This window comes from Pseudorasbora parva, chromosome 3, assembly GCF_024679245.1.
Source record: "Pseudorasbora parva isolate DD20220531a chromosome 3, ASM2467924v1, whole genome shotgun sequence".
In the NCBI taxonomy this organism is placed as follows: Eukaryota; Metazoa; Chordata; class Actinopteri; order Cypriniformes; family Gobionidae; genus Pseudorasbora; species Pseudorasbora parva.
Window position 1 is genome coordinate 23,174,087 of NC_090174.1, and position 26,522 is coordinate 23,200,608.

The 26,522-nt window shown below is 40.3% G+C and overlaps 1 protein-coding gene across 1 annotated transcript; it reads right to left on the reverse strand.

The window, feature by feature from the left end:
* On the reverse strand, positions 1–26,211 carry ubac1 (UBA domain containing 1). Its single transcript, XM_067438171.1, has 10 exons — positions 25,756–26,211; positions 24,481–24,601; positions 23,357–23,430; positions 23,131–23,238; positions 22,931–23,033; positions 22,113–22,221; positions 20,940–21,210; positions 20,370–20,456; positions 19,355–19,493; positions 1–2,602 (listed from the first exon to the last, which is right to left on the reverse strand). The coding sequence occupies exons 1-10, from the start codon at positions 25,891–25,893 to the stop codon at positions 2,487–2,489; spliced, it is 1,266 nt and encodes a 421-aa protein (XP_067294272.1). The 5' UTR covers positions 25,894–26,211; the 3' UTR covers positions 1–2,486.
* Positions 26,212–26,522: the final 311 nt, after the last annotated feature.

Genomic DNA, 26,522 nt, shown 5'->3' on the forward strand with positions numbered 1-26,522 from the left:
GAGATTTCAAAACTTTTTTTATTATTTGTCATGAAAGACTTTTCAACAATTAGTTTGAGAAAAGTTACATTTCATCTCAGACAGTGGGGGCTCAATGTGAAATTGTACATGGAGCAAGGACACAAAAGTAAAACGGTAACACAAAAGCACCAGACCTTCAAGACATTTCATCATATCCTCTGTAACCTGATAACCTTTTTAAAAATGAGGGAGGAAAAAAATTTAGAAACTTAAGGTATTCAGCACACTGATATTAAGAAAATGGCAATTCAGGTTCCAAAATGACACTGTTCAACCATATAAGCATTTCTAAACAGTAAATGAATGAACATTAAACATTTTAAAATACTGAAATCATATCACTTTCTACTTTACAGAGCTTACCATGATGATGAAACCAAAATTTGATTCAAATAATTAAAAAAAAGATATGATATGAAAGTGCATTAAATATTACAAATGGGTCATGATACTGAAACCTGTTGTTTTTCTGTTGAAGCAACAAAAAAGAAATCGAATTGCATAGAACCCTTTACTCTCTAGTCCAACACAATATAAGCTACCTTTCTTAAGACCAAAAAAATGGAGACTTCATGTGTTCAACATAATGTTTAAGTACATTTGAAGCCACTCAGACAGTGAAGTGAACATAGTGTACCATTTGAATAGGTGAGGTTCTCTAAAACGTACAGTAATTTCTCTAGGGATGGTTTCATGATTGACTATATTTGGCCTCAAAATAAATAAATCACACAAGGACAGCAAGTTCTCATTTAAAGAGTAAGTTTTCAGATATATTCATAGAGTTCTCTGATAATGCAATCACTAAGCTACTATTATTTGTATTGATAACGTAGGCATTACTATAGCAGATATTTGCCCGGTATGGCTAAGAAACCCCTGAGCACACACTTCAAACCAACACGATTCAAATATTGAATGAAGACACTCCACGCTTTGCCAAAAAAAAATAAAAAATACAAATACAAATCATCATCTAATTCACACAATTATCTATGAATCTAAATTGGTGTTTGGTATGAACGCATATGTGTAATAAATTCATCTGACACAAACCAAAATGTTAGAAAAAATGCATAACAGAACCATTTAAATAACAATTTTATCATGATTCTGACTTGACCAACACTTGACCATTTCTTTTAGAAGTCCCAATTTCACCCTAGACAGGGAATTTCAAGGTGACTTAAAACAAAAGAGTACATCAAAATGTTGTGTACTATGAATTCAGTCTGAATTTCCTGGCAAAAACTAGTAAGTGCACTGTAAAAAGTGTGACATAAGAGAATTGCGATCACACTAAGCGCATATAATTCATACATGTCATTAATCACAATCGACTTACTATAAAAACTGATGCACTGCAGTATAACCAATTCATACAAGAAATGCCTTCTTTTTTTTAGTTAGTACAAACTAAAGTCTGCCTCCATTAACATTAACATTAAACGTGTGCAGGGATGAGAGTGAGATCAGAGGCAGGTGCTTGATCATGACATTGGATAAAAAGGTGCAGTAATACTTCAACTTGAAAACCCCTGATGCAGGAGCTGCCGAGAGCAAACTAAGTTAATGATCCAGTACTCATTTATACTATCTTAGTTCTAAACCGACAGAATCAGAACTGACTTGCGTCCGATTGGACAGATTCCGCCTGAATGGTTGGTTTACAGATCAGAAGAATGAAAGGGATAAGTGGAACAAAGGGATCAGGTTAGATTTCAATATCTATTACGTATCTGTTTCAGTAAGATACTGCAAATTGCTATTGCGTCACATCCACAACATCACAGAAACGTCTGTAGTGTTAATGAAAGCACAAAGCTTGAATGCTTTTCAAATGAAGAGTAGCCAAAAACTGCTGGTGCTTGCTTTCCCTCCCAACGTACGTTTGTTTTTGTTTTTTGGTAGGAACATATAACCTAATACATAAAGGGTTTGGTTTTTAAACCGATAATAAAATATAACTGAATACGCACTGTTTATCTCCCTGTAGTAACATTTAGTTATGACAAATGTACCATGTGAAGTGTCAAATCATTTGATAGTAATTTGATCTTTGAGCACAAGAAACATACAAAAGTGTTTCTGGAGATTTTTTTCTTTTCTTTTTGTCCAATTGTATAATTATATAGAGAAATTATATAAAATAAAGCATGTGCTTAATATAATTAAAACAGATCTCATTAAAACATAAAAAAAACGAAATAATGAAGTTAATTACTGCTTATATTGTATTTGTACAATTGTTGTGTAGAGTTATAAATAGATCTTTTCCTCTGTATAACATGGTGTGAAATGTCATAGTATTTTTACATTCATCTTCTGTGACTTGTTCACTTAAAACAATAGTTATGCCACATACACACACTCGCGTTCACACACACACACACACACTTCTCTTATAAATGATTGACCTTTTCCCCTATGCTGCGGTTCCGGCTGCTCCGGAGATGAGGTGTGCTTTACGTGCGGTTGAGTGTCTGGAAGATTCTGGAGATCTGGAGCATGACGGGACCTGTCTCAGGGTCGTTCATCCACTGCGTGCTGTTCAACGGGTTCTCCAGCATGTCCTCAAACGCTGCAAAGCCAAGAAAAACATGTCTTAGCCACATCTGACCAACAACTGACACAGACTGTACTGCACCTGACTAAAAAAATTTAAATTAAACCATTAAACGCATCAAAGCTACACACACACAAAAAAACGAATTATCGCAAATTTATTCAGTACTAAATCGTGATTAAAAACATTTTAAAATTGTAATAATTTCCCAGTTACTCTCAAAATTGATGTAGAAAAAACTTAAAGACAGTGTATTTGAAATATCTTTTTATGAATGATGGCCAGTATCACTAATACTAATACAGCAACTGATGTCTATAAAAAATATTTTTTTAAACAATGACAGACATTTAACAATACAGTATAATTGAAAGCTATCAACTTCAACATTTATTAGGCTTTTTTTTAAAACAAAGGACACTTTAAAACATCATGTTTACATCATGTCATATTTACCTGTGGCCTTCCTACCTGTTAGACATATACAGAAACTGAATTAATTTATAAAACACCTTTCTAAACTGCATAAATTATGAACCAATTTTCTCTGTTACCGTTGTTCTTCGATTAACATTAATGACAGACATCACAGCAACTGGTTTATTAGGCTGCTGTCACTTTAAGATCTGCCACTCTGTCACACGTATCTTATTTTCTAAGAACTCTTTGGGTTAATTTAAGACCGTATTTAACTCATGTAAGACTGCTCTTATGATAATACTCAACATAACAGGCATTTTGGAATAGTGCTAGCATGCATGTTATTTTAGCCTGCAATCAGTCCAGAGGTTGTATAAATAACTGAACAAACTATAACAGTAATAGGTAATGAAAAAAAGTATCATATTGATGCAGACAACATGTTAGAAAAGAGCCCTTTGCAGAGCCCTTTGCCTTAAATGGGACATATTGTTCAGACATCAGCAATGTTTTCAACATTTCAAAGATTAATTCCACTTTGAGAAAGTGGCTAGAAAGGAAGCCACTTCTGTGCAAGTCCAACTCAATTCTGGAGATTGTAAGAAGCCATGTGACAAAAGCTGAAAGGCTTTGGAAGTAACTGCTCTGGTCTGATGAAGTGAAAATGGAGCACTCTGGCTTAAAAGCAAAGTGCTATGTTTCCCACAAACCATACAGAGCCCAGCACCCAGATAACATCAAGCATGGTGGTGGCAGTATCACACATTCCAACTGCATCTGAGGTATGACTAGACGCACAGACGCTCTTGATTGACTTGATGTTTAGGCAAACCTTTGAAAATTAAACATTGGTAACATTTTATTTTAATGGTTTTAGACATTCTGATAACTATAACAATGCAACTACATGTAAACTAGCGATGCACCAATATGAAAATATTGTCAGATGCAAAGCCGATGACAGATATATTGGACAATTTTTGAGAGCCTGATTACAAAAAACAAAAGTCTCACCATTAAAGTCCATGTCCCAAGCACACAATCATAATGTTCTCATTGTAATTCATTTTATGTCCCCTATATGACAGACTTGTGCTTCACATGTTGCACTTAACTGTATTTTCAAGCAATTAAAAAAACTGCATGGCGAACAGTGTGCATCTGTGTTTCAGATTAGGGAAATTATACATTTATTTATATTTATGGCTAATGCATAATTATAGGGTCGATAACAATTAAAATGAACATATATCAGCCATTACCGATACGCTCAACTAATACTCTAATGAAAGTTAGTTTGACAAGTAGATGTAATGTTACTTTTTGTCAACAGGAAGTCTAAGGACTAGGATACACCAAGCCAATGGTTGTCAGTCGGCCAATGTCGGGTCATTGGCTAGTGTCTGTCAGAATAGACAGACACTAGTTTTTGCGGTGTGTTCCACATGTCGGCTCTTGTCAAGCTCACGTCTGTGGAAGTTTGCCTGATTTAACATGATGAATCGGTGTCTGGGCCATCAGTGAGAGTAGGAATTCTGATTGGATGCTCAGTTAAGCAAACAAGTATTAAAGCAAAGTGAAGAAGGAGAGCTAATCAGTCAAGATGACACAGGCATCTTATATTGTTATCCTACCCAAGCATTAAAAAAAAAATATTTTCGCAACAACAACATGAGACACTTTAAATGAAGAAAGTTATCAACATAACTGATATTCAAAATGGTTAGAAAGCACTGCTTTTTTGTTTTGTATATCTGCGTATGAACTGATCTTCTCTTCCGACTTAATAAAATAAACACAAATGATCATCTGAAAGTGTGTTAAAAGATATAGTACAACTTATCGAAAATCTGTATCATGTAACATAGGATCGCTCAAAAAGTGTTTCAACCGTGGAAAGTCATCAGTAAAACAGCTTGTAAACGACGTCACATAACTTCACATTTACTTAAGAAAACCCATATCCAGTGACCATAAGCTTGTTAGTCAGCTAGAATAATTACCTCTTGAGAGGAGCATTTTGATAAATATATGCACCACACTACATATTCATTACCATGTTTAAATGTTCTTCAATATTTAATACATGTTTTAATTATTCTGGCAAGTTATGACAGCCATCCATTTTAAATGTTTATATATCAAAAATGTTTAAATATAAATAGATCATGTCATTGTAAAGTTAATATTATAACTTTATTACTATTATTAAAAAAAAAATAATTGAGTTCAAATTAAGTTTGTATACAATTCAGTTAATTTTCAGTATTATAGTAGGCTAATGTAGTGCTGACTGACTCCCATAGTTTACAGCATTAGTTAAGAGATTTGCTTTCCCGTGTAGCGACTCAGGCGAATCAAACACACAATCGCCAGTTACATTTAACAAATCTGTTGTGAAAGCTGTGTGCTGGGTGGCAGACCTTCCCTCAACACAACAGAGGGAGATTCTTCAGTCACCCTGGAAACCATCTGATAAGGTGTTTTTATGGCCGGAAAGAATGTGGCCACATGAAGTCTTATACACAAAGAGTTTAAGACACAGAGCTTTTGCCTCAAATTATAGACAAACCATCTATAAATGAACATGCACCCCAGGACATTATATGTAAACACATAACTGTCTTGTAAAATGTTTATTCTGTATGGTATTTTGCATCTTTTTGTCTTTGTCTTAACAAAGTACTAGTTCAGATAACCTCATATATGTCATGTCTCCTATCAAATTAATGCTCACTTCACGACTTACACTTCCATGTATATCACTTATTCAGAAAATGCAGTGTGTGTTTGTTGCATTAATTATAGTATGAAGACTCAGAGACCCACTGAGTCGAACTTTCAAACAAAGGACAATAAAATCTGCTGAGGAATTTCCCGCCGGGAAACCCCAACACTCTCATTGGTTAAGTCTAACCCTGGAGGGTGGGACTACGGCCAGACCATAAAAGGAGGACCTCGGATGCCCTCCTTCCCTCTTACTCTCCTTCTCTTACTCCGCTCTCTTCACTTCTCCTCTCTCTGTGGGAGCCAACACCCACGGGGGGGGGGGCTGGCACTTAAGCCATGCCACCAATGCAGGCCCTCCAAGCAGGCCTCATCTCTTCCAAAAATCTTCTCTTCTACAATCCGATCTTCAAGAACACGAAGCATCGCTAAAGCAAACAGCCGCTTCCCTCCCAACCTCGGAAAGGACCGCCGGACACGCAGAGACACGCAGAGACACGCAGAGACACATACGCAAACAAGCGAGAAGCCAAAACGAAACCAAAAAGAATGCAAGTATTCTTATTCTTACTGCTGTAAAGAGGGTGTGTTATTCTCCCGTTGGGATAAATTAACTCCGTGAAGGTCGTATTTTGTTGAACTGAAGGAAAGCTGTTTCTTACCCTCCCCCACTCTCTTTGTCTCTCTCTCTCTCTCTCTCTTTGTCTCTCTCCCTCTCTCTTTTATCTCTCTCTAATTTCAGTCTATTCATTATTCTCTTTTATGTATTCTTTCGTTAATATCTATACTTCTACTCTCTTGATGCATATTTAGTATGGACTTTCTGTGTGAATTGTAGTGTTATTTTTTTAGTCTGTGTTTATTAAACCTTCAAAAGACATTTAATGAGTTGAATCTGTTATTCTGCCACATACACAAAGTCAATGAAACTTGCGATCTAAACGTTACCTAACTGCTTATGCTACTATGTTAGTAAAGTAAACTGTATGACCATTTGAAATATTGAACTTATCCTGATCAGTAAAGTTAATGTTTCTTATGCGCTCGTAAAGCAGTAATCCCTTTATTGAGAATTGATTTGAAAAGTCTATAACTAATTTGCAGGACAAACTTAGTAGGATAATTTCAAGCAATTTCATAAAGGGTTACTTGTATTTAATTAAACAATTTTCCCTATCGGAAAATTTTAATACGTAACGAACAACTGGCAAATCATATTCATAAATTCATGAATATTGAATATTAAATCCCTTTTGAGTTAATTATTCCCCGAGACATTAAACTCATTAGTCGTTGTTGTTACATATTATTTGGTGGAGAAAAATGCGGGCAAGTTTCAAACGTTTGTGTATGTGTGAATGATATTCATATTCTATTCATTGTGTATTTTTGAGGTATTAATAACCTGCACGCGCGTTTTTGTTTCGTTTTGTTTTGGTGTTGTTTTGTGAATTGAACGGTACGCGCAAGGCGAACCCAAGCATAAACAGATGCTGAGAAATGTTGAAGTAGCCGGATTATATTAATAAAAATATGAACGGTACGAAAATCCGCGTGATCTCCGAAACCCCCTGCAGCCGTAGGCGCAATAGGTTTTATCCGCGTGATTTCCAAACAAATGTATTGTAGGAAACCCATACATTTGACTCGAGCAATATATTATGTGTTCCATCAAAATAATGAGATTTTGATGATGTCTGTAGACACGTACGTTGCGTTATCCCGCTTGATCTGAACTACAAAAAGTTTCTATCTGTGCGGAAGATTGGGACAGGACGAGACTCTCCTGTACAATATAAGGGGCCTCAGAATAATTATTATATCGTTAAGATAAACGATAACTCCTGGTTTAAGTCTGGCTTAGCTAACCAAAGACTTGAGACCTAAAACATTTGAATCAGAGATGCTGAAAACCGTCAGCCATATTGATAAATGTCTATTGGAGTCCATGTAAAATGCGTGAATAGGCAGACGGAAAATTCCTGCATTCACCCGTCTTGTTACGCGTGCATCTAGAGCACCAGTCATTTGTAAATGATTTGCAAGAGCCAGTAAAGCGCAGAACGCCAGGGCGACCCAGAAATTGCAACGCCGCTTGCAAACCGCCAGAGGGCGACTCAAGAATTGCAACGCCGCTTGCAAAACGCGAAGGCGACTCAGAAATTGCAACGCCGCTTGCAAACCGCCAGAGGGCGACTCAAGAATTGCAACGCCGCTTGCAGCACGCCGGAGGGCGACTCTAGAACCAGACAAAGCCATCTGGTGAGCATTTCCGCCTAACTAACTGTAGTCTAGGGCGGGCGCAATAGCGCCATCGTGTGGATAAATTCGGATAGTTTCACTCTCCGTTATTTGATTCTGCCTTAACAAAATAAGTTTGAGCCTATAAATTGTTTATTGCTTACTGTTGTACACAGTTTCATTTATACAATTTTTCTAGCAACAACCAAGTCTCCTTTCTCGCTGATTAAACACCCTTATTCGAATTTGAAGTTTAAAAAGAAACATAACTTCCTCTAACTCAAAGTGAAATTAGGTTTAAGTCACAGACAGTCCAATTGGAAGGAAGGACGCCACCGTGTGGCTATACCCTGTTAAGTCAGCGCAACACTAAATCCCTACGCCCTTCCTGATTAATTCTTTTATTTGGATAACTCCCACTTAGAGATTAATCGTTATAGGATAAGATTTTTGATTGGCTTTCTTTTATTTGATTTTTCCTTACAGGCTTATTTAAATTTCATTTAAACTTGCTTTGAATTTAATTTGAATTAAGTTGAGCTTCTAATTTTTTTTATTTTATTTTATTTTATTTATAATTTTATTTTAATTTTTAATTTTCAATTTTCAATTTTAATTTTTAATTTTAATTAATTTTTTAATTAAAAATTATTATTATTTTTATTATTATTATTTATTTATTTTTATTTTTTTTTCTCTCTCTGCAAAAGTTTTTCTTTTCCCCTCCCATTGGGAATAAAGCTCAGTCTGGTAATTACAAACAGTATCAAAAGTGCTTTTGTTTTATCATTACTTGACAGAAACTTTTGCCTTTTTCTAAATTGCTCTTGATATTTAATCTTCCACTTAAGCGACCTCAATTCAACCCGGATGAGCTAAATGGGATAACCCATAGTACAAGCCGAATTTTAGTATATCTTGAGCATTTAGCCAATTAATTTCCCTAACACTCCCGGCGCGCACGCTGACATTCCTTTCATTACAGACCAATTCATCTTGTGTTTGTTTCCACTGTGCTCTTTCCTATCCTCACTGTTGGACTATCACGATTGTGTTTCTTTCAGTTCACCAAGAGACCCCAAGGAGAATTAGATAGTCCCGGGACAACCGAGCAGCAGTTCACCAATTGACAACCAGGGCTACAGCCCACCTAATTGTCTGAATTGTCTAATTATCTAACTGTCTACATCAGTTAGCCAAAATTCCCAGCTATCCGTACGATAGCTCGTTAGCTTAGAACAAGCTTGCATTGGCTCTCTCTCTGTGTGTGTGTGTGTGTGTGCTGTGTTTCTCTCTTCCGCAGTAATGTCCCGTGCCCCCAGCCCTGCCGTCCCGTGGGACCGCCTAACGACATGGCTGGAAGCGCTAACGGCCACCAGTCAAGGAAGTCTGGGGCAGCTGAGCCAGGAACCACTGGACACCGAGCTAGACCAGCTGATGACACACGACCCCACGCACAGCTACTCCAACAAGGAAGTGGCCAAGATCCTCGGAAGCCTCGCCCACGTCCTCATCGCACAGGCACGTCTAAGCGAAGGGAGCTACGACAACCTGGAACAGGAGGCTGCAACGCTAAAGCTTCAAGCCAAGGAGGCCCGGAGAGACCAAGCCCTCACCCAGCTTCGTCTAGATCAGCTTCTAGACACAGAGAAAGACGACGAAACAGACAAAGAACAAAGAAAAGAAATAGAAAGACTTCAAAAGACCCTGGAGGAGCTCCGTCGTGACACCGACCGACGAGTACAGTCAGAGAAAGACGCCAGGAAACACCTCGACGAAAAGCTTCGGCGTGGCGAATCCCTCCTGGAGAGAGCCACTGATGAACTTAAAGACAGAGACATTAAAGCTAAAGTCTATGCAAAACATTTGCAGTCGGCACAAGCCGAGATCGACGAGCTCATCCAGCAAAGACACGAGCTCAAAGATGAACTTGACATGGTGCAAAGAGAACTGAGACAATCATATATAGTGCAACGTTACCGGAAGGGGGAAACACACAACACACAGTTTCCCCTGACCAGTTACTCCGCACATTTTAGCCACGAAGCAAGAGCTACGAGGGGGGACGACAGCCCCCTGTTTAAAAGATCACCCGCCAGTCTCCACGAATCCCCGTCAGCAGCAAAGGAAAGGACGCCCTTCCAGGAAGTCAAGGTCAACAGCCACGAAGCTTCAAAGAACCTCGACAAGCTGGCCAGAAATATTCCTACCTTCAGCCCAGACCCGGCAGGAGGACACGACGTCCACGCATACTTAAAAGACATAGACTTTTACTTGCAAACTGTCGCTCACGCGAACAACTGGGACAGACTGTACCTGCTCAGAGCCACGTCTAATCGTGATGTACGCAGCTTTCTGGATCGACAACCAGAGGCCATCAAAGCGTACTACTGGCATCTACGACAAGCTCTAATTCGTGAGTACTCCGATCCCGAGTCAGACCAGGGGTTCATCACTGCCATGGACCTCAAGCAAGCTCGACGTGAGACCTCACAGAACTTTTATAACAGACTGCGACGTGCCTACTTCGGGGCACGTAACGACCCAGGCATGGAGGAGGACAACTTCAAAACTCTTTTCCTCCGAAACCTGCACCCTACCATCAGTTACCACCTGGGGGTGCTGGCGTGCCCGCGCAGCATGGGCACGCAACAGTTAAGAGACTTGGCTCACAAAGCTTACGTCAAACAGAAAACCATTTCTGAAAAGACTGTAAAACAGCCCACCATCTGCCCTGTCTCTGAGCACCACCCAGAGCTAACCCTAGAGGGCGCCAAACAGAACCACAGTTACCGACCCGTCAACAGAGAGTCCAAACCACTCCAAGCCAGCAGAGGGCAGCGTGGTCATAATGGCGACCATCCACGGTACCAGAGCGATCGCTCTGAAGGATCCTGGGACCCGCCTCGCCCAGAAAGCCAGCGAAGAGGCCACTCTCGACGGGACAATGGTAGGCCCAGACCTGAACCCACGTCTGGCAAAGAAAGTGTAGCTGCTTCTGAAGTTACAGAGCTCATAAAGATCCTAAAAGAGCTCCTCCGACAGAAACCTCACAAGGAAGACAAGAAGGACGGACCAGGTACAGCACGACTAGACATGATACCTGAAATCAACCTTCCCGCCCTTCCTGCAACTGAATCATCCACCCTGTACACTGTTCCCCAACCACGGACTAGTGTACTAACTGTTGCACCCCCACACGTCAGCAGCACACACACACGACAGCTGACAGCAACAGCCTCTAATCAAGACAGTATCATGGCGCAGCCCAGCGTACCAAAAAGCGCTGTTTTGATTGTTTGCACGCATAATGAGACACTTGACACATATCCAGACGGCTTATCAAGCAACACACAGGTCCCCACACCAAGACTCCTGGGAAACCTAATCGAGAAGGGGATGGCTCGAAAACTCTATCTGACTATCACTATGGAAAGGGAATTTAAGCTTGAAGCCCTAGTTGACACTGGCTCCGACCTCACGCTTATATCCGCCCAACTGTTTGAAAGACTCAGATTTGAAGCACAGAGGAAAAATCGCACCCTTAACCTTCACACTTGTAAGCTAAATGTGCAGTCGTATAGCCAAAACGACATCCAGCTCAAGCACGTAGCTTCCATCCACCTGACAATTGGACCTATGAAGCTGATACACCCAGTCTATATCTCCCCTATGAACACTTATCCGTTTCTCATCGGAAAAGACCTGCTGGACCGCTTCGAACCCGTACTGGACTTCAAACAGCTGAAAGTCTGGGCTCAGGTGCGTGACCCTCTGCCCCTTCAGACACACACACCGTCTGAGCAAGACTGTCAAGTCACAGAGGTCACGGGAACTCCCACAGAGCCAAACTGCCAGGTCACAAAGGCCACGGGACCCCCTGTGGCACACTGTGACAACACAGCCTCAGCCCCAAAGCCAAGTTAAAGTTCGCTACTTTGCACATTTCAGCTATCCAAAGACTCTGATGCCTTCTGCCCCCAGGTCATTAATGACCTACAGCTGAATGACATTGTCACAACGAACAGTATCCCTGCACTGTGGGCAGACAACTCAACAAAAAGTCTACCACTGTGCAATACAATCAGTAAAAACACACCACACGGCGACATGTGGGCACCCCCGCACCCCACATCCAGCCCCATTGTTGCAGTGCTAACCCACAGCAAGCGATCGACACCGGCTACAATGCCTCCCTTGCAGCTGCTATCGCTAACGCCGCAGTTTTCACACAACGATATTGCGGATACGCAAGCCTCTGACACTGCAACAAAGACAATTCTTGACCACCTCTCAGACCCCTCCAACCACCCTATCACTGACTCTGAGCTCATTGATGACTCTAGCCACAAGCATCTACATAACTCCAGACACATGATGCGTCTTATGGACAACATTCTCTGGTGTGCACCCGATGGCAACACAGCGCCACAGCTTGTAGTGCCACGGTCGCAAAGGGGGGTGATGCTAATGTACGCCCACAACACACCATGTGCTGGACACCACGGCACCAGAGCCACGTATGACACACTGAAACAGGTGGCATATGGGCCTAGGATGCATCAAGATGCAGCAGAGTATGTTAGAGAAGGGCTAGTTCGCTGCCGGTTCCAACCAGCAAACCCGAACCACAGAGCCCCACTGCAACACAGAGGGACCACGTTCCCATGGTCAAACCTACAAATCGACCGGGTAGAACCCCTGCCCAGGTCCACAAAAGGCAAAAAGTACTTTCTCACAGTGGTGTGCCAGTTTACCAAGTGGGTGGAGTGTCAACCAGCACCCAACGACACCGCCCAGACCACGGCATACCACCTGATGAATCACATCTTTTTCCTGTCAAGATTGCCACTGAGAATCAACTCAGACAGAGGCATCCACTTCACTACTGAGGCCATGCAACAGATCTGGAAATGCCTAAGAAACGCGGCCGTGATCATGCTCCTGTGCCTCCAGACAATCAGAGGCCAGCCACCACCAGACATCATCACACCGGGTCCAACCTCGGGCATCGCACTGAGAGAGCAACCTGGACTGCTGATCACCAACTGTAAATGAATCCTCAAAAGAAAGACGTACTCTCCTGAACTTCACATCAGCAGCGCAAGCTCCTCCAGCCCTGCACATAAACGCAAAAGGGGGGAGGAGCCCAAGCCCTCTGCCTAACCTTACACCAGCTTCAAGAACCTTCTCCTCCAACACCAGTTAGTCACCTTGTAGGCAATACTGCCAAGCCCCACACTATGTCATGCATGTGATTTGAGAAAGAAGGCCTTTAACGAACACAAGGCTGCCTCTGAAGGGATTCTCCAAACCCCAATGACTTTGAACTTTGAAACAGAGAAACCAAAGTGGATCACCAGAAGGCACCCAGCCTGGCCACAATGCGAGGCACCCTCTGGAAAAGTTCCTAGTCAGCATAGGACATAAAAGTGTCAAGATGCACAATCCATCTTCCTAGGCAGGAGACCTAAAGGACTGACTGGCCATTGCGAGGAACATGGTTCCACCCAGGGCTGCAGAAAGCCCACAGCACACCTGCACCACACAAACGGACTTCTGGATGACAGGTGACGCACCGTCAGGGCACCTGCTGCCTCGACACCTGCTGCACAAGCACAGAGACCTGAACTGGGCTACTGTCTGCCTTATCTGCCGTGGAACGACCATCACTTCAGGAGACACAAACAACTGGAGCCTAACATGGCTATGGTGTGTCTGATCTTCCTGAATCTTTGATATCGCTCGTTGTTGTCCATAGGAGGGACAACAACTAGCGAAAGGGGGGATTATGTAGCGACTCAGGCGAATCAAACACACAATCGCCAGTTACATTTAACAAATCTGTTGTGAAAGCTGTGTGCTGGGTGGCAGACCTTCCCCCAACACAACAGAGGGAGATTCTTCAGTCACCCTGGAAACCATCTGATAAGGTGTTTTTATGGCCGGAAAGAATGTGGCCACATGAAGTCTTATACACAAAGAGTTTAAGACACAGAGCTTTTGCCTCAAATTATAGACAAACCATCTATAAATGAACATGCACCCCAGGACATTATATGTAAACACATAACTGTCTTGTAAAATGTTTATTCTGTATGGTATTTTGCATCTTTTTGTCTTTGTCTTAACAAAGTACTAGTTCAGATAACCTCATATATGTCATGTCTCCTATCAAATTAATGCTCACTTCACGACTTACACTTCCATGTATATCACTTATTCAGAAAATGCAGTGTGTGTTTGTTGCATTAATTATAGTATGAAGACTCAGAGACCCACTGAGTCGAACTTTCAAACAAAGGACAATAAAATCTGCTGAGGAATTTCCCGCCGGGAAACCCCAACACTCTCATTGGTTAAGTCTAACCCTGGAGGGTGGGACTACGGCCAGACCATAAAAGGAGGACCTCGGATGCCCTCCTTCCCTCTTACTCTTCTTCTCTTACTCCGCTCTCTTCACTTCTCCTCTCTCTGTGGGAGCCAACACCCACGGGGGGGGGGGCTGGCACTTAAGCCATGCCACCAATGCAGGCCCTCCAAGCAGGCCTCATCTCTTCCAAAAATCTTCTCTTCTACAATCCGATCTTCAAGAACACGAAGCATCGCTAAAGCAAACAGCCGCTTCCCTCCCAACCTCGGAAAGGACCGCCGGACACGCAGAGACACGCAGAGACACGCAGAGACACATACGCACACAAGCGAGAAGCCAAAACGAAACCAAAAAGAATGCAAGTATTCTTATTCTTACTGCTGTAAAGAGGGTGTGTTATTCTCCCGTTGGGATAAATTAACTCCGTGAAGGTCGTATTTTGTTGAACTGAAGGAAAGCTGTTTCTTACCCTCCCCCACTCTCTTTGTCTCTCTCTCTCTCTCTCTCTTTGTCTCTCTCCCTCTCTCTTTTATCTCTCTCTAATTTCAGTCTATTCATTATTCTCTTTTATGTATTCTTTCGTTAATATCTATACTTCTACTCTCTTGATGCATATTTAGTATGGACTTTCTGTGTGAATTGTAGTGTTATTTTTTTAGTCTGTGTTTATTAAACCTTCAAAAGACATTTAATGAGTTGAATCTGTTATTCTGCCACATACACAAAGTCAATGAAACTTGCGATCTAAACGTTACCTAACTGCTTATGCTACTATGTTAGTAAAGTAAACTGTATGACCATTTGAAATATTGAACTTATCCTGATCAGTAAAGTTAATGTTTCTTATGCGCTCGTAAAGCAGTAATCCCTTTATTGAGAATTGATTTGAAAAGTCTATAACTAATTTGCAGGACAAACTTAGTAGGATAATTTCAAGCAATTTCATAAAGGGTTACTTGTATTTAATTAAACAATTTTCCCTATCGGAAAATTTTAATACGTAACGAACAACTGGCAAATCATATTCATAAATTCATGAATATTGAATATTAAATCCCTTTTGAGTTAATTATTCCCCGAGACATTAAACTCATTAGTCGTTGTTGTTACACCCGAGAAAATTTGCCATATATTGTACCTAATGTATATCCAAAATAATAAAAAATAAAGTATAACCGAGAAAAAAAAAGAGAAAGTATTTGACCATAGAGTAGGGATGTGCCTGTTAGTTGATTACATTACAATATTTCATCAATATTTCACTTCTCATGTGAAAACATTAAGGAGAGATGACAGACAGGACAGTGTCAGAAGATTTGGTGTGCAATGGAACATGAGCATCATTGACAAATATCTAAGTTTGTAACGTGAGGTCAGTACCACCACACCTAATACACAGAGTGCGTGTGATCACAAGTGAAAGTAAAAAGCGAGCGTGTATTCAAATGCAAATTCAATACTCTGCATATTAGGGTTGCACAATTAATAGAAATTAAACTGCACGCAAAATTTGGCAATTTTTTTATGCGCAGTTTGACGCACGGCTCTGTGATCAGTAGTTAAGGTGGCTCCATCTGAAAGCCAGATGGGGCTCTCATGCAGAAACTCACACAAATATGCCCGCAAAAGTACGATAACGCATGTTATTCCAGGAAATACCTATGGGCATCATTCCACCTCTGTATCTGAATTCAGAATTCAGAAGGTTTGGACCCAATCCATGGGCATCTGAAGCAAAAATTGTGGGTGGGTCCCACAGTAGATGCCAAATACAAGTACAAATATACTGCATTGTTTACTAAACGTATTATCTGAATAAACAGAAGATTGACTAATAAACACACGACTTCGAAAATATATGGTTTATCTGAGTTCCTCAAGCCTCCTCGGGTATTTTCATTACAGCGTCTTGCAAAAGTATTCGCCCCCCTTGAACTTTGCGACATTTTGCCACATTTTAGGCTTCAAACAAAGATATAAAACTGTAATTTTTTTGTGAAGAATCAACAACAAGTGGGACACAATCATGAAGTGGAATGAAATTTATTGGATATTTCAAACTTTTTTAAAAAAGCAAAAACTGAAAAATTGGGCGTGCAAAATTATTCGCCCCCTTTACTTTCAGTGCAGCAAACTCTCTCCAGAAGTTCAGTGAGGATCTCTGAATGATCCAATGTTGACCTAAATGACTAATGATGATAAATAGAATCCACCTGTGTGAAATCAAGTCTCCGTATAAATGCACCTGCACTGTGATAGTCTCAGAGGTCCGTTTAAAGCGCAGAGAGCATCATGAAGAACAAGGAACACACCAGGCAGGTCCGAGATACTGTTGTGGAGAAGTTTAAAGCCGGATTTGGATACAAAAATATTTCCCAAGCTTTAAACATCCCAAGGAGCACTGTACAAGCAATAATATTGAAATGGAAGAACCACTGCAAATCTACCAAGACCTGGCCGTCCCTCTAAACTTTCAGCTCATACAAGGAGAAGACTGATCAGAGATGCAGCCAAGAGGCCCATGATCACTCTGGATGAACTGCAGAGATCTGCAGCTGAGGTGGGAGACTCTGTCCATAGGACAACAATCAGTCGTATACTGCACAAATCTGGCCTTTATGGAAGAGTGGCAAGAAGAAAGACATTTCTTAAAGATATCCATAAAAAGTGTCATTTAAAATTTGCCACAAGTCACCTGGGAGACACACCAAACATGTGGAAGAAGGTGCTCTGGTCAGATGAAACCAAAATTGAACTTTTTGTCAACAATGCAAAATGTTATGTTTGGCGTAAAAGCAACACAGCTCATCACCCTGAACACACCATCCCCACTGTCAAACATGGTGGTGGCAGCATCAAGGTTTGGGCCTGCTTTTCTTCAGCAGGGACAGGAAATATGGTTAAAATTGATGGGAAGATGGATGGAACCAAATACAGAACCATTCTGGAAGAAAACCTGATGGAGTCTGCAAAAGACCTGAGACTGGGACGGAGATTTGTCTTCCAACAAGACAATGATCCAAAACATAAAGCAAAATCTACAATGGAATGATTCAAAAAGAAACATATCCAGGTGTTAGAATGGCCAAGTCAAAGTCCAGACCTGAATCCAATCGAGAATCTGTGGAAAGAACTGAAAACTGCTGTTCGCAAACGCTCTCCATCCAACCTCACTGAGCTCGAGCTGTTCTGCAAGGAGGAATGGACAAAAATTTCAGTCTCTCGATGTGCAAAACTGATGGAGACATACTCCAAGCGACTTACAGCTGTAATCGCAGCAAAAGGTGGCGCTACAAAGTAGGGGTGTCCATGGTTAACCAATTGACCGATTAACCGTTAAAAATTGCGTAACCGAGTGAAACATTTTGCTCGGTTAAGTGGCGTCAATAACGAAGTGTCTTGAATTTAGTTGTAATATATGTTTGCACCCCTAGAGACCGCCAGAGCGCTGCCAGACATTTGTAATATCCACAAGAAGTCATGACCAGCTTTCTAAGCGGGCAATGAAGCGGGCAAAGAAAGCGTGGGAGCACTTTAAAAATGAGAGTGACGGGGCAAAATGCAAGTATTGCAATGCAGTGCTTACCGCATTTTTCAGGCTATAAGTTGCTCCGGAGTATGAGTCGCATCAGTCAAAATATGCGTCATGAAGAAGAAAATAACATACGTCGCACTGGACTATAAGTCGCATTAGGGCAGAAGCAGAGCGCGAGCCGCGCGCGCCGCGCGCGCCGTGCATAACGGATCAGAAGAAAGAAAGTTTGAAGTGAGAAACTTGTGAATGACTAGAGAAAAGCAGACGTTACTTTAACTGTAATGAAGAAAACAAAAAAGCTAATCGCGGACTGAAAGCAAGATGGCCAGAGCTGAAGGGACGAGTCCACAGATGCTTGAACTCTCTGCCGGGAGAGGCTCAGCCGCACGAGTCAAACTTTGTGTGAATCATTCTCGGCTGCATATTTTACTAACGTTACATGCTCTAATCATGCAGGCGCCCTCGCGGCCACTCGCATTGCTCGTGAACTGGAGCGCATCTCATCCTAATTTAACAAAACTCAGCGTACGCCTCGCAGACATGAAATAGATCTTAAGAAACTTGAAATGTCTTTTAACAATTTAAAACAAAAAGAAATAGGCTACTCTCTGATTGTGTAATCCATGATGTGCATTTCTCTCTATAGGCGCGTTCACTACGGAGATGGTGGTCGTCAAATTAATAAGCTAAAAATAACCCTGACGCACACTATGGTTAACCGAGTATTAACCGCTAAGGGCCTCGGTTAACGGTTAATGAAAAACTTGAAAACGTGCAGCCCTACTACAAAGTATTAACTTAAGGGGGCCGAATAATTTTGCACGCCCAATTTGCAAAGTTTTTGATTTGTTAAAAAAGTTTGAAATATCCAATAAATTTTGTTCCACTTCATGATTGTGTCCCACTTGTTGTTGATTCTTCACAAAAAAATTAATTTCATATCATTTGGTTTGAAGCCTGAAATGTAGCAAAAGTTCGCAAAGTTCAAGGGGGCCGAATACTTTCGCAAGGCACTGTATAATAAAGTATATTTATATTTTAATGCTAATAGACATAGCCTTTATCACTGTATAGAATATTAATGAAATAATATGTTGTGTGCCTTGATCTGTTTAAGAACCCACACCATCTCACAGAAGGATGCTCAACTGTCATTATGAAATGAGGTTCATAAATTCTTCTAATGTTTGGAAAGATGTTTGATGCATGTTGCTTTTTCAAATGCATGCTATAAGCGACTCAAACACACTGGCGTCACTGACAAGATGAGCACAAAAAAAGAAATCGCAACCCTAGCTATTTCATAATCGTACTATGCCAAATCAGTTTAAGGAAGATTCCGGGTTAATTTCGATTAATCGTGCAGCCCACAGCACTTTTTTCCCATCACAGTAGAATGCGCAATTTCCTTTTCAAACATAGTATTTGGCTTCGGGCAAATCCTTAGTATAGAGGGAGAGAAGTTAATTACCTAGAAGAGTCTTGGGATTTGTGAGACCAAGCTGTACGACGGGGTTCTCCAGGATTGCCTGAAACAGTGGACTGTTGGTGTCAATGCCCTTGTCCAGATCCTCAGGGGTGGGCTTTCTGTCACCTAGCAGCCATTCACACTGTGTGAGAATAGAGGTTTAACTTTAAAAGAAGTTACTTAATTAGTATCTTAAAGGGTTATCATATGAAATTGATGTCATTAATGCCCCTAATGTCGTTCCACACCCGTTAGACCTCGGTTCATTAACAACAGAGTTTAAGATATTTTATATTTAGTCCGAGAGTTTATGGAAGCGTATGCACACTATACTGTCCATGTCCAGAAAGGGAATAAAATCATCATCAAAGTACTCTATATGTGACATCAGTTAGTTAATTAGAATCTCTTGTAGAATCAAAAATGCAAAAATGCCAAAAATAACAAAAACTATGACTTCATTCAGCATTTTCTTCTCTTCATTGTTTGTATTCAATCCTCAAATAAAGATTAAAACGGTTGGGAATCAGTATATTGATTCATGATTCGGATCGCCAATGTCACATGATTTCAGCAGTTTGGCAGTTTGACACGCAATCCGAATCATAAATCAATCCGCTGATTCACAATTGTTTCGAATCGTTCACAATCGAATCTTTATTTGAGGTTTGAACACAAACAAGGAAGAGGAGTCAATGCTGAAATGTATTTTCGATGCTTCAAGAGATTATAAGTAACTAACTGATGTCACATACTCTGATGATGTTTTTATTCCCTTTCTGGACATGGACAGTATAGCTTGCATACGCTCTCGGACTAAATATAAAATATCTTAAACTGTGTTCCGATGATGAATGGAGGTCTTTCGGGTGTGGAACGACATTAGGGGGGAGTCATTAATGACATAAATTTCATATTTGGGTGAACTAACCCTTTAAGTTAGAAATTATTATCTTAACTGCTTGGTGAAATAACACAATATACATGATTTGGTATGATCCTTTGAATGTTTACATACAGCTGCATCCTGTTGATTATTATTGACGCGGAGGGCATCAACCACCTCCTTCTCATCGAATCCCATCTCCATCAGCGCAATCACTGCCTGCTCACAAACATACAGATATGAGACTGCACCATACATCAGCAACACTGAAACAGCTATTTTATGTGAATTACGGCAGGCTTTACAAAGATCCTGAATTAGACATTTACATTCTGAATTGGCATTTGCCTGTAAAAAAAAAAATCCCTTCCACTATGCTAGGGTGTTGTGGGTGATTGCCAGGGCATTGCAATGTGACCGCTAAAGTGTTTTAATGGATTTAAGCTTGATTTAACAATGACAGCTAATTTCAATTATTGTAAAAAGAAAACACACAAAAAACATAATTCTGGTATTGAAGCCATTTCTATGGTATAGAGACAAAACTGAACAAATGGATCTTATTTCATGCAAATTGATCTCCATGCTCTGGGCAATGAGGCTGTTAACATAGTATGTAAGTGTATCAGCAAACTTGTAATGTTTGGGTTTAAAATGGAACTATTCTTCTCCTGTTTCTCATGACACCCACATGACACTAACCCGTGAGTCAGGCCTGAACTCTCTTTTCCTTCTGATCCTTTTAAAGATCTCTGTCAGTTCATCTTGTTTGGCTTCCTCTATGCTGGCTTGGGAAGACAGACGGAGTCGGGCTCCTGAAACTGTGGCAGAAAGACCTGGAGCAGGTACTAGGGCTGGGGCTGCAGCTGCAGCAGCCGCTGCGCCTGGGGTGTCCTGTCCCGGCAGAGGTGTGTCGACCATGGGGTCATCTATGTGCTCAATCAGCCATTCCATAGCCTGGGTCACAGACATGCTGCAGAAAGAAAGATTAGTTATTAATGACTGATTTAGTCCACTGAGAGCTGGGATATGTTGTTATTTAGCACCAAACTCTAAACATCATGTTTAAACATTTTATCACATGTTCATATAATAATTTAAAATCAAGTAATTTTTGCTTATGTTTCACTGACCAATGCAACAGCGGTCTTGGACTTTATACAGCCAGCTAGAAATGCTATGCATACTTATCCATGAATAAAATGGATACAGTTAAAAAGTTAGTAGTGAGGACAGTAGTGTTTCAGAAAATAAATTAATACTTTTATTCAGCATTTATTAAAATTACACAGATCAAAAGACACAATAAAGACATTTATGGTGTCACAAAAGTTTCAATTTCAAAAATCCAGGGGGTAACATGTCTTCCACAAAAAAATAAGCAGCACAACTATTTTCTACACTGATAATAATACAAAATGTTTCATGGGAACCAAATCAGCATATTAGAATGATTTGTGAAGGATCATGTGACTGAAGACTGGAGTAATGATGCTGAAAAAACAACTTTGCCATCACAGGAATACATTTCTTTTAAATATATATTAAAACAGAATACAATTATGTTAAATTGTAATAATAGGTCCTGGACCACCTGACCATTGCAGATTAGGCGTCGATAGTGCTGCTTGCCACAGAAACGCAAAATTCCCAGACCGAGGATATGAACATCTCTGAATAGAACATCACATGTTGTGATCTCAAGATTACTGTAATTAAGGCATGGCGTGTATGCAGCAAATATTACACAATATTACTGCGTAACTAAATATTTGATCAAATAAATGCAGCCTTGGTGAGCATAAGAGAACTCTTTACAAAACACAACCCCAAACTTTTGAAAGGCAGCATATTTCACAACCACAGAGCACTCACTGATTTAAGCGCAGGGCCTTTACAGCACGGCTCTCAGGAAAACCCATCTCAGTCAGCTGCTGCAGGGCGGTTTCATCCACACGGTCCTCATCGTCCTCATCCAGCATAGCTGCCAAAAGATAGGAAGAATATTCACTCACTATCATTTGCTAAGATTGCAAAATAACATTGACTACTGCACAGTGATCTGAGCAGTTATGAAATGATAATAACGACTCCTTGGAAGAAAAAAAAGTACTGTGGCTGTGCTACGGTACAGCAATGTCACTCTAGTGTCCTTTAAATAATGCCATGGTATGGAATATGTCCAAAAGCAATCCGAAATTGCTTAATGTATAGTAGGTACTACAGTTGGTTCGAAACGTACTTCAAGACTATTAAAAAAGTGTGTTCTACATTGTACAAATACAATTCAGATGTACTGAATCTGCCATGTTGTCATTGTGATACGACGGTTGCATCACTTTCATTCACAAATCCTCTCTTGGGGCCTCATGGGGTAGTAAAGTGTTTATCGAATGTGTACTTAAGAATTTTGCCAGAAGTTGTAGGTCATCCAGGTGCTATTCACCTACCGTTTTCTGAATACTTTTTTATATTTATGAATTGGGACATACTACTTGACTCACATACTTTTTTTTGCCTACCATATAGCATGGAAGCAGGCATATTAGGACACAGTGATAGTATCGCCATGATCGATGTCTGAAAAGCATGGTGATCACATGAAAAGCAAGCTTTATTGGTTGACTAATAATAAGTTAATGGATTAATTGATTTAATCCATTCAGGTGTCTATCCATACATCTATAGCTTACCATTGGCCTTTTTAAAGAGCTCAACAGCATCTGGATTCAGAGCCAGCAGCTTCTGAGCCACCTCAATAAGCGAGACCAAAATCTTCCTCAGCTCTGTCTGAAACTGACGAAAACAAAAAAAATGACGTAACATTTAAAACAATACATCCTAAACATAAGCAGGGAAATTCAAAAAAAATCAAAGAGAACAGACTACACACATCTCTGATGTTGTGCTGAGTTACAGTACGATCAGTGTTACGAGTTGACAGGTTTGCTGTGGCTTTGAGGATGGCATCTTTATCTGGCGCTTTGTTCTCTTGCTTTTTCTGTCGACAAGCACAAAAACTGGTTCATTTAGCAGAATCACACAGAATCTTAGAAGTGTAAAAGCATAGTATGCACTAAGAATAGTTCACCCAAAAAATGAAAACTGTCACCATATACCTTCTCTTCAGAAGATATGTCAGTCATTTTTGGTGGAGCCAGTGGAGGTCTTTTCTTTATCAATAATAAGCAATCTACAAAACAAACAACAGGGGGAAAAAAGGGTTTGTGTGTTACAATTTTAAATTTAAAGAACATGGGAAAAACACTATATTAAACTCTCAGTGGTTCTCAGCCTCAAGATGATTTGAAACAAGACAAAACCAGCATCAAATTAAGCTAAAACAATTAAACATTAAGATCAATTCTTATTTGAATTCTCATTGTCTTGAAAAACCTGGATATATGTTTTCAAGAACAGGAAAGTACCAAATGCCATGTACATTATTAAAACTATATAGTATTTTTTATACATTTACATAAATCATACTTTTAAAGGTCCTTATCCTTAATCCTTATTTAGTAATCACAAACAACTGGAAACCGTATGAGGCCTTTGAGTATTGTTGTGGACAATAAAGGCCTTGGAGTCAAAAAAAGAGAATTACCTTTCTAGATGCACCAGAAATGTTAAAGTGGGGGTCTAATACTATTTCATGCATTCAGACTTATTTACACTGTTAAAGAGTTGGATTTTCATGCTAAACATGGCCAAAATAAATACATTTAAAAAACGAGTTGGACTTATGACAGAGTATTTCTGTGCCATATACACTCCTTCAGGATTCTATTAAGTTTCGGATTTTTTTTCCCCAAGTATGACCCTGTATGACATTCTAAAAGGCTAAATTCATTGAAATGAAGTTTGTCTTTCCAGAGCAGCAACAGAGTTCTGCAAGTGTGTTTGTTTGTTCTGTCATGAGTTGAAACCGCAGGTGATGAGTGAAATTGCATTAAATGTGTTTTGTTGGCAATCGGTGTGCAAGTGCATAATGTAAACAACACGAATGTATAGTGAATCCAAAGTTATCTGGGATAATGCCATGATGTTGTAGCTCCACCCACTGCACACCTCCAGGAGTTTGGCTGTTTTCGGAAAGAATCAATACAGCGAGCGTATCTGTCTTTTATATATGATCAAACTAAAGACTCTTCGGAGATGAAGGATGCAAAAATACTCTATGGGTACTCTAGATTAACATGAGATTGGCAAAAAATGTTAGTGTTATGTACACTTTAATTACCTTTATCTTTAAGATTTTCCTCAGCAACTGTTTTGGATTCTGTGAGAATTCTCTCAGTGGCAGCATGAATGAGTTTGTGATGTGTAAGAGTTTTAGGATCCTCTAGACTTCCGTGGACATACTGTAAGAGACAAAAACATAGTTTAAGTAAAAATGATTTAAATAGATTAAAGATTAAATTCTGCAATGAGTAAAACATAAATGAGTTTAATTGAGATTTATTTCTGTTTAGTCCTAACAAAACAATATATACACTACCATACAAAAGTGTTTTTTAAGAGAAATTAATACTTTTACTAAGCTATGTTGCATTAAATAGGTAAGAACTGGACATTTATCAATTCATCAAAGAAACCAAAAAAAAAAAAATCAACAATCTCAGTAAGCAGCAAACCAGTTTTTAATATTGAAGACAATAATTATTTTTTCTTGAGCAGCAAATTAGAATGATTTCTGAAGGATCATGTGACACTTAAAACTGGAGTAATGATGCTGAAAATTATGCTTTCCCATTACATGAATACATTTCATTTTTACTAACTAAACTTAACTTACTTAACTAAAATAGAAAACATCATTTAACATTTTACTGGATAAATGCAGGTTTGTTGAGCATAATAAACTTCTTTCAAAAACATTCCTATATTACTTAAATTTATGACATAGAGTTAATGTCAAATGTTTTGTTACCATGGTACACTGATATCCACCTTGGTTAGTACTGAATAATTAATGTATCCTGCTTTTTACATGATACTTCAAAGTACTTCAAAGAACACTATGGTATTGGCACGATGTGTCCATAACTCTTGGTATTGTTGTGCCATTATGCACAGAGTAATGCCATGGTACTTTTCTACCCAAACTACACTGGAACCAGGCTTGACTTACAGTACAATCTGTGGTGATGTCATCTGCTAAAGTGCTTACCAACCTATCCACAACCTTCAAACCATAAACCATGGAACATAAAGGTTGTCAATGGGCACTGAGCTCCACAGATGTGTGTACAGTACTTTACAGATAATATATTATGAACAAAAAGAGGTTGTCAACAAGTTAAAGTCAGCTGTACAATGCAAGTCAACCAGTGTGACAGTGGTAGTTACAGTCCAGCCACAGAGACGGAGGTGACGGGCCAACTTGCTAAATTATAAATAGCACCGTCGACTCGCATGCAAGTTACTAAAAATACTTGGCAATGACTCTGAAAATCTAGCGGGCCTGTCCTGCCCGGGTTGGCTAACAGTGCCAGCTAACCGATGGAAGACCTACATGCTTCAAGCATTTCTCCTTGAGTTTCTCTATAGTGGTGTCTTCCGTGACTTCCTCCAGCCACTCGGTGCCCTCCATAGTACAGACGTGGACCTTCAGGACTTTGCCTGCAAAGATCTTCTCCTCCTGCACGAACATTGTAGCAGCAGCCGCGGCGGCGGCGGCGTCAGCAGGACCGCAGCTTTCCCCGCTGAAGACGCTCCGCGAGCCCGCTGTCTACAGTCCGGAAAGCCGCCCTCTTCCACGCTTAAATCTGCCCTGGCAACAGAGACGAGCTCACGGTCTCATTCGAACATTTTGATACCGTCCGATCTGTACTGCCACCCTCTTTGGAGGACTAATATTTTTCGATGGGGCAGATAGGGTTCCTCACTCGCAGCTGCAGCAGGGACGCTTTCTCCGTTGACACCTGCGATGCGATTGCGAGAGCGAGCGACAGCGGTCGGTACGGTACAGCAGTGCGCATGCGTGAGGTTGATGAATGTGATTGGTGGAAGTACGTATACATGCAGACGCGTCGTGCTGTTTTGCCTGTTTTGCAGGTTCCCAAAACAGCCTCGGATGGAGCGGCTAGACCTAACAGTGTATCTCTGCCATTGAAAAAAGGGCTTTTCTTTTCACGGTAGATTCAGCAAACATACTTAAATACTTCCAGATGTCAACTCTTTCTTTCTTTAAGTTTATCAAATCTACCTTACAAGAAGTGGCAAATTGATAAAAGCTCACTATGTAGTTTCTTGTCGCTAGAGGTCGCCTGTTCAAAACAG

Excerpts from the sequence above, each read along its gene's own strand:
- ubac1 (XM_067438171.1), bottom strand. The coding sequence starts at position 25,893 with ATGTTCGTGCAGGAGGAGAAGATCTTTGCAGGCAAAGTCCTGAAGGTC. Across the intron at positions 23,431-24,480 it reads GGAAAATCTTAAAGATAAAG|ATTGCTTATTATTGATAAAG; the intron begins GTAATTAAAGTG and ends TTTGTTTTGTAG. Across the intron at positions 19,494-20,369 it reads ATAATCAACAGGATGCAGCT|TGTGAATGGCTGCTAGGTGA; the intron begins GTATGTAAACAT and ends ATTCTCACACAG.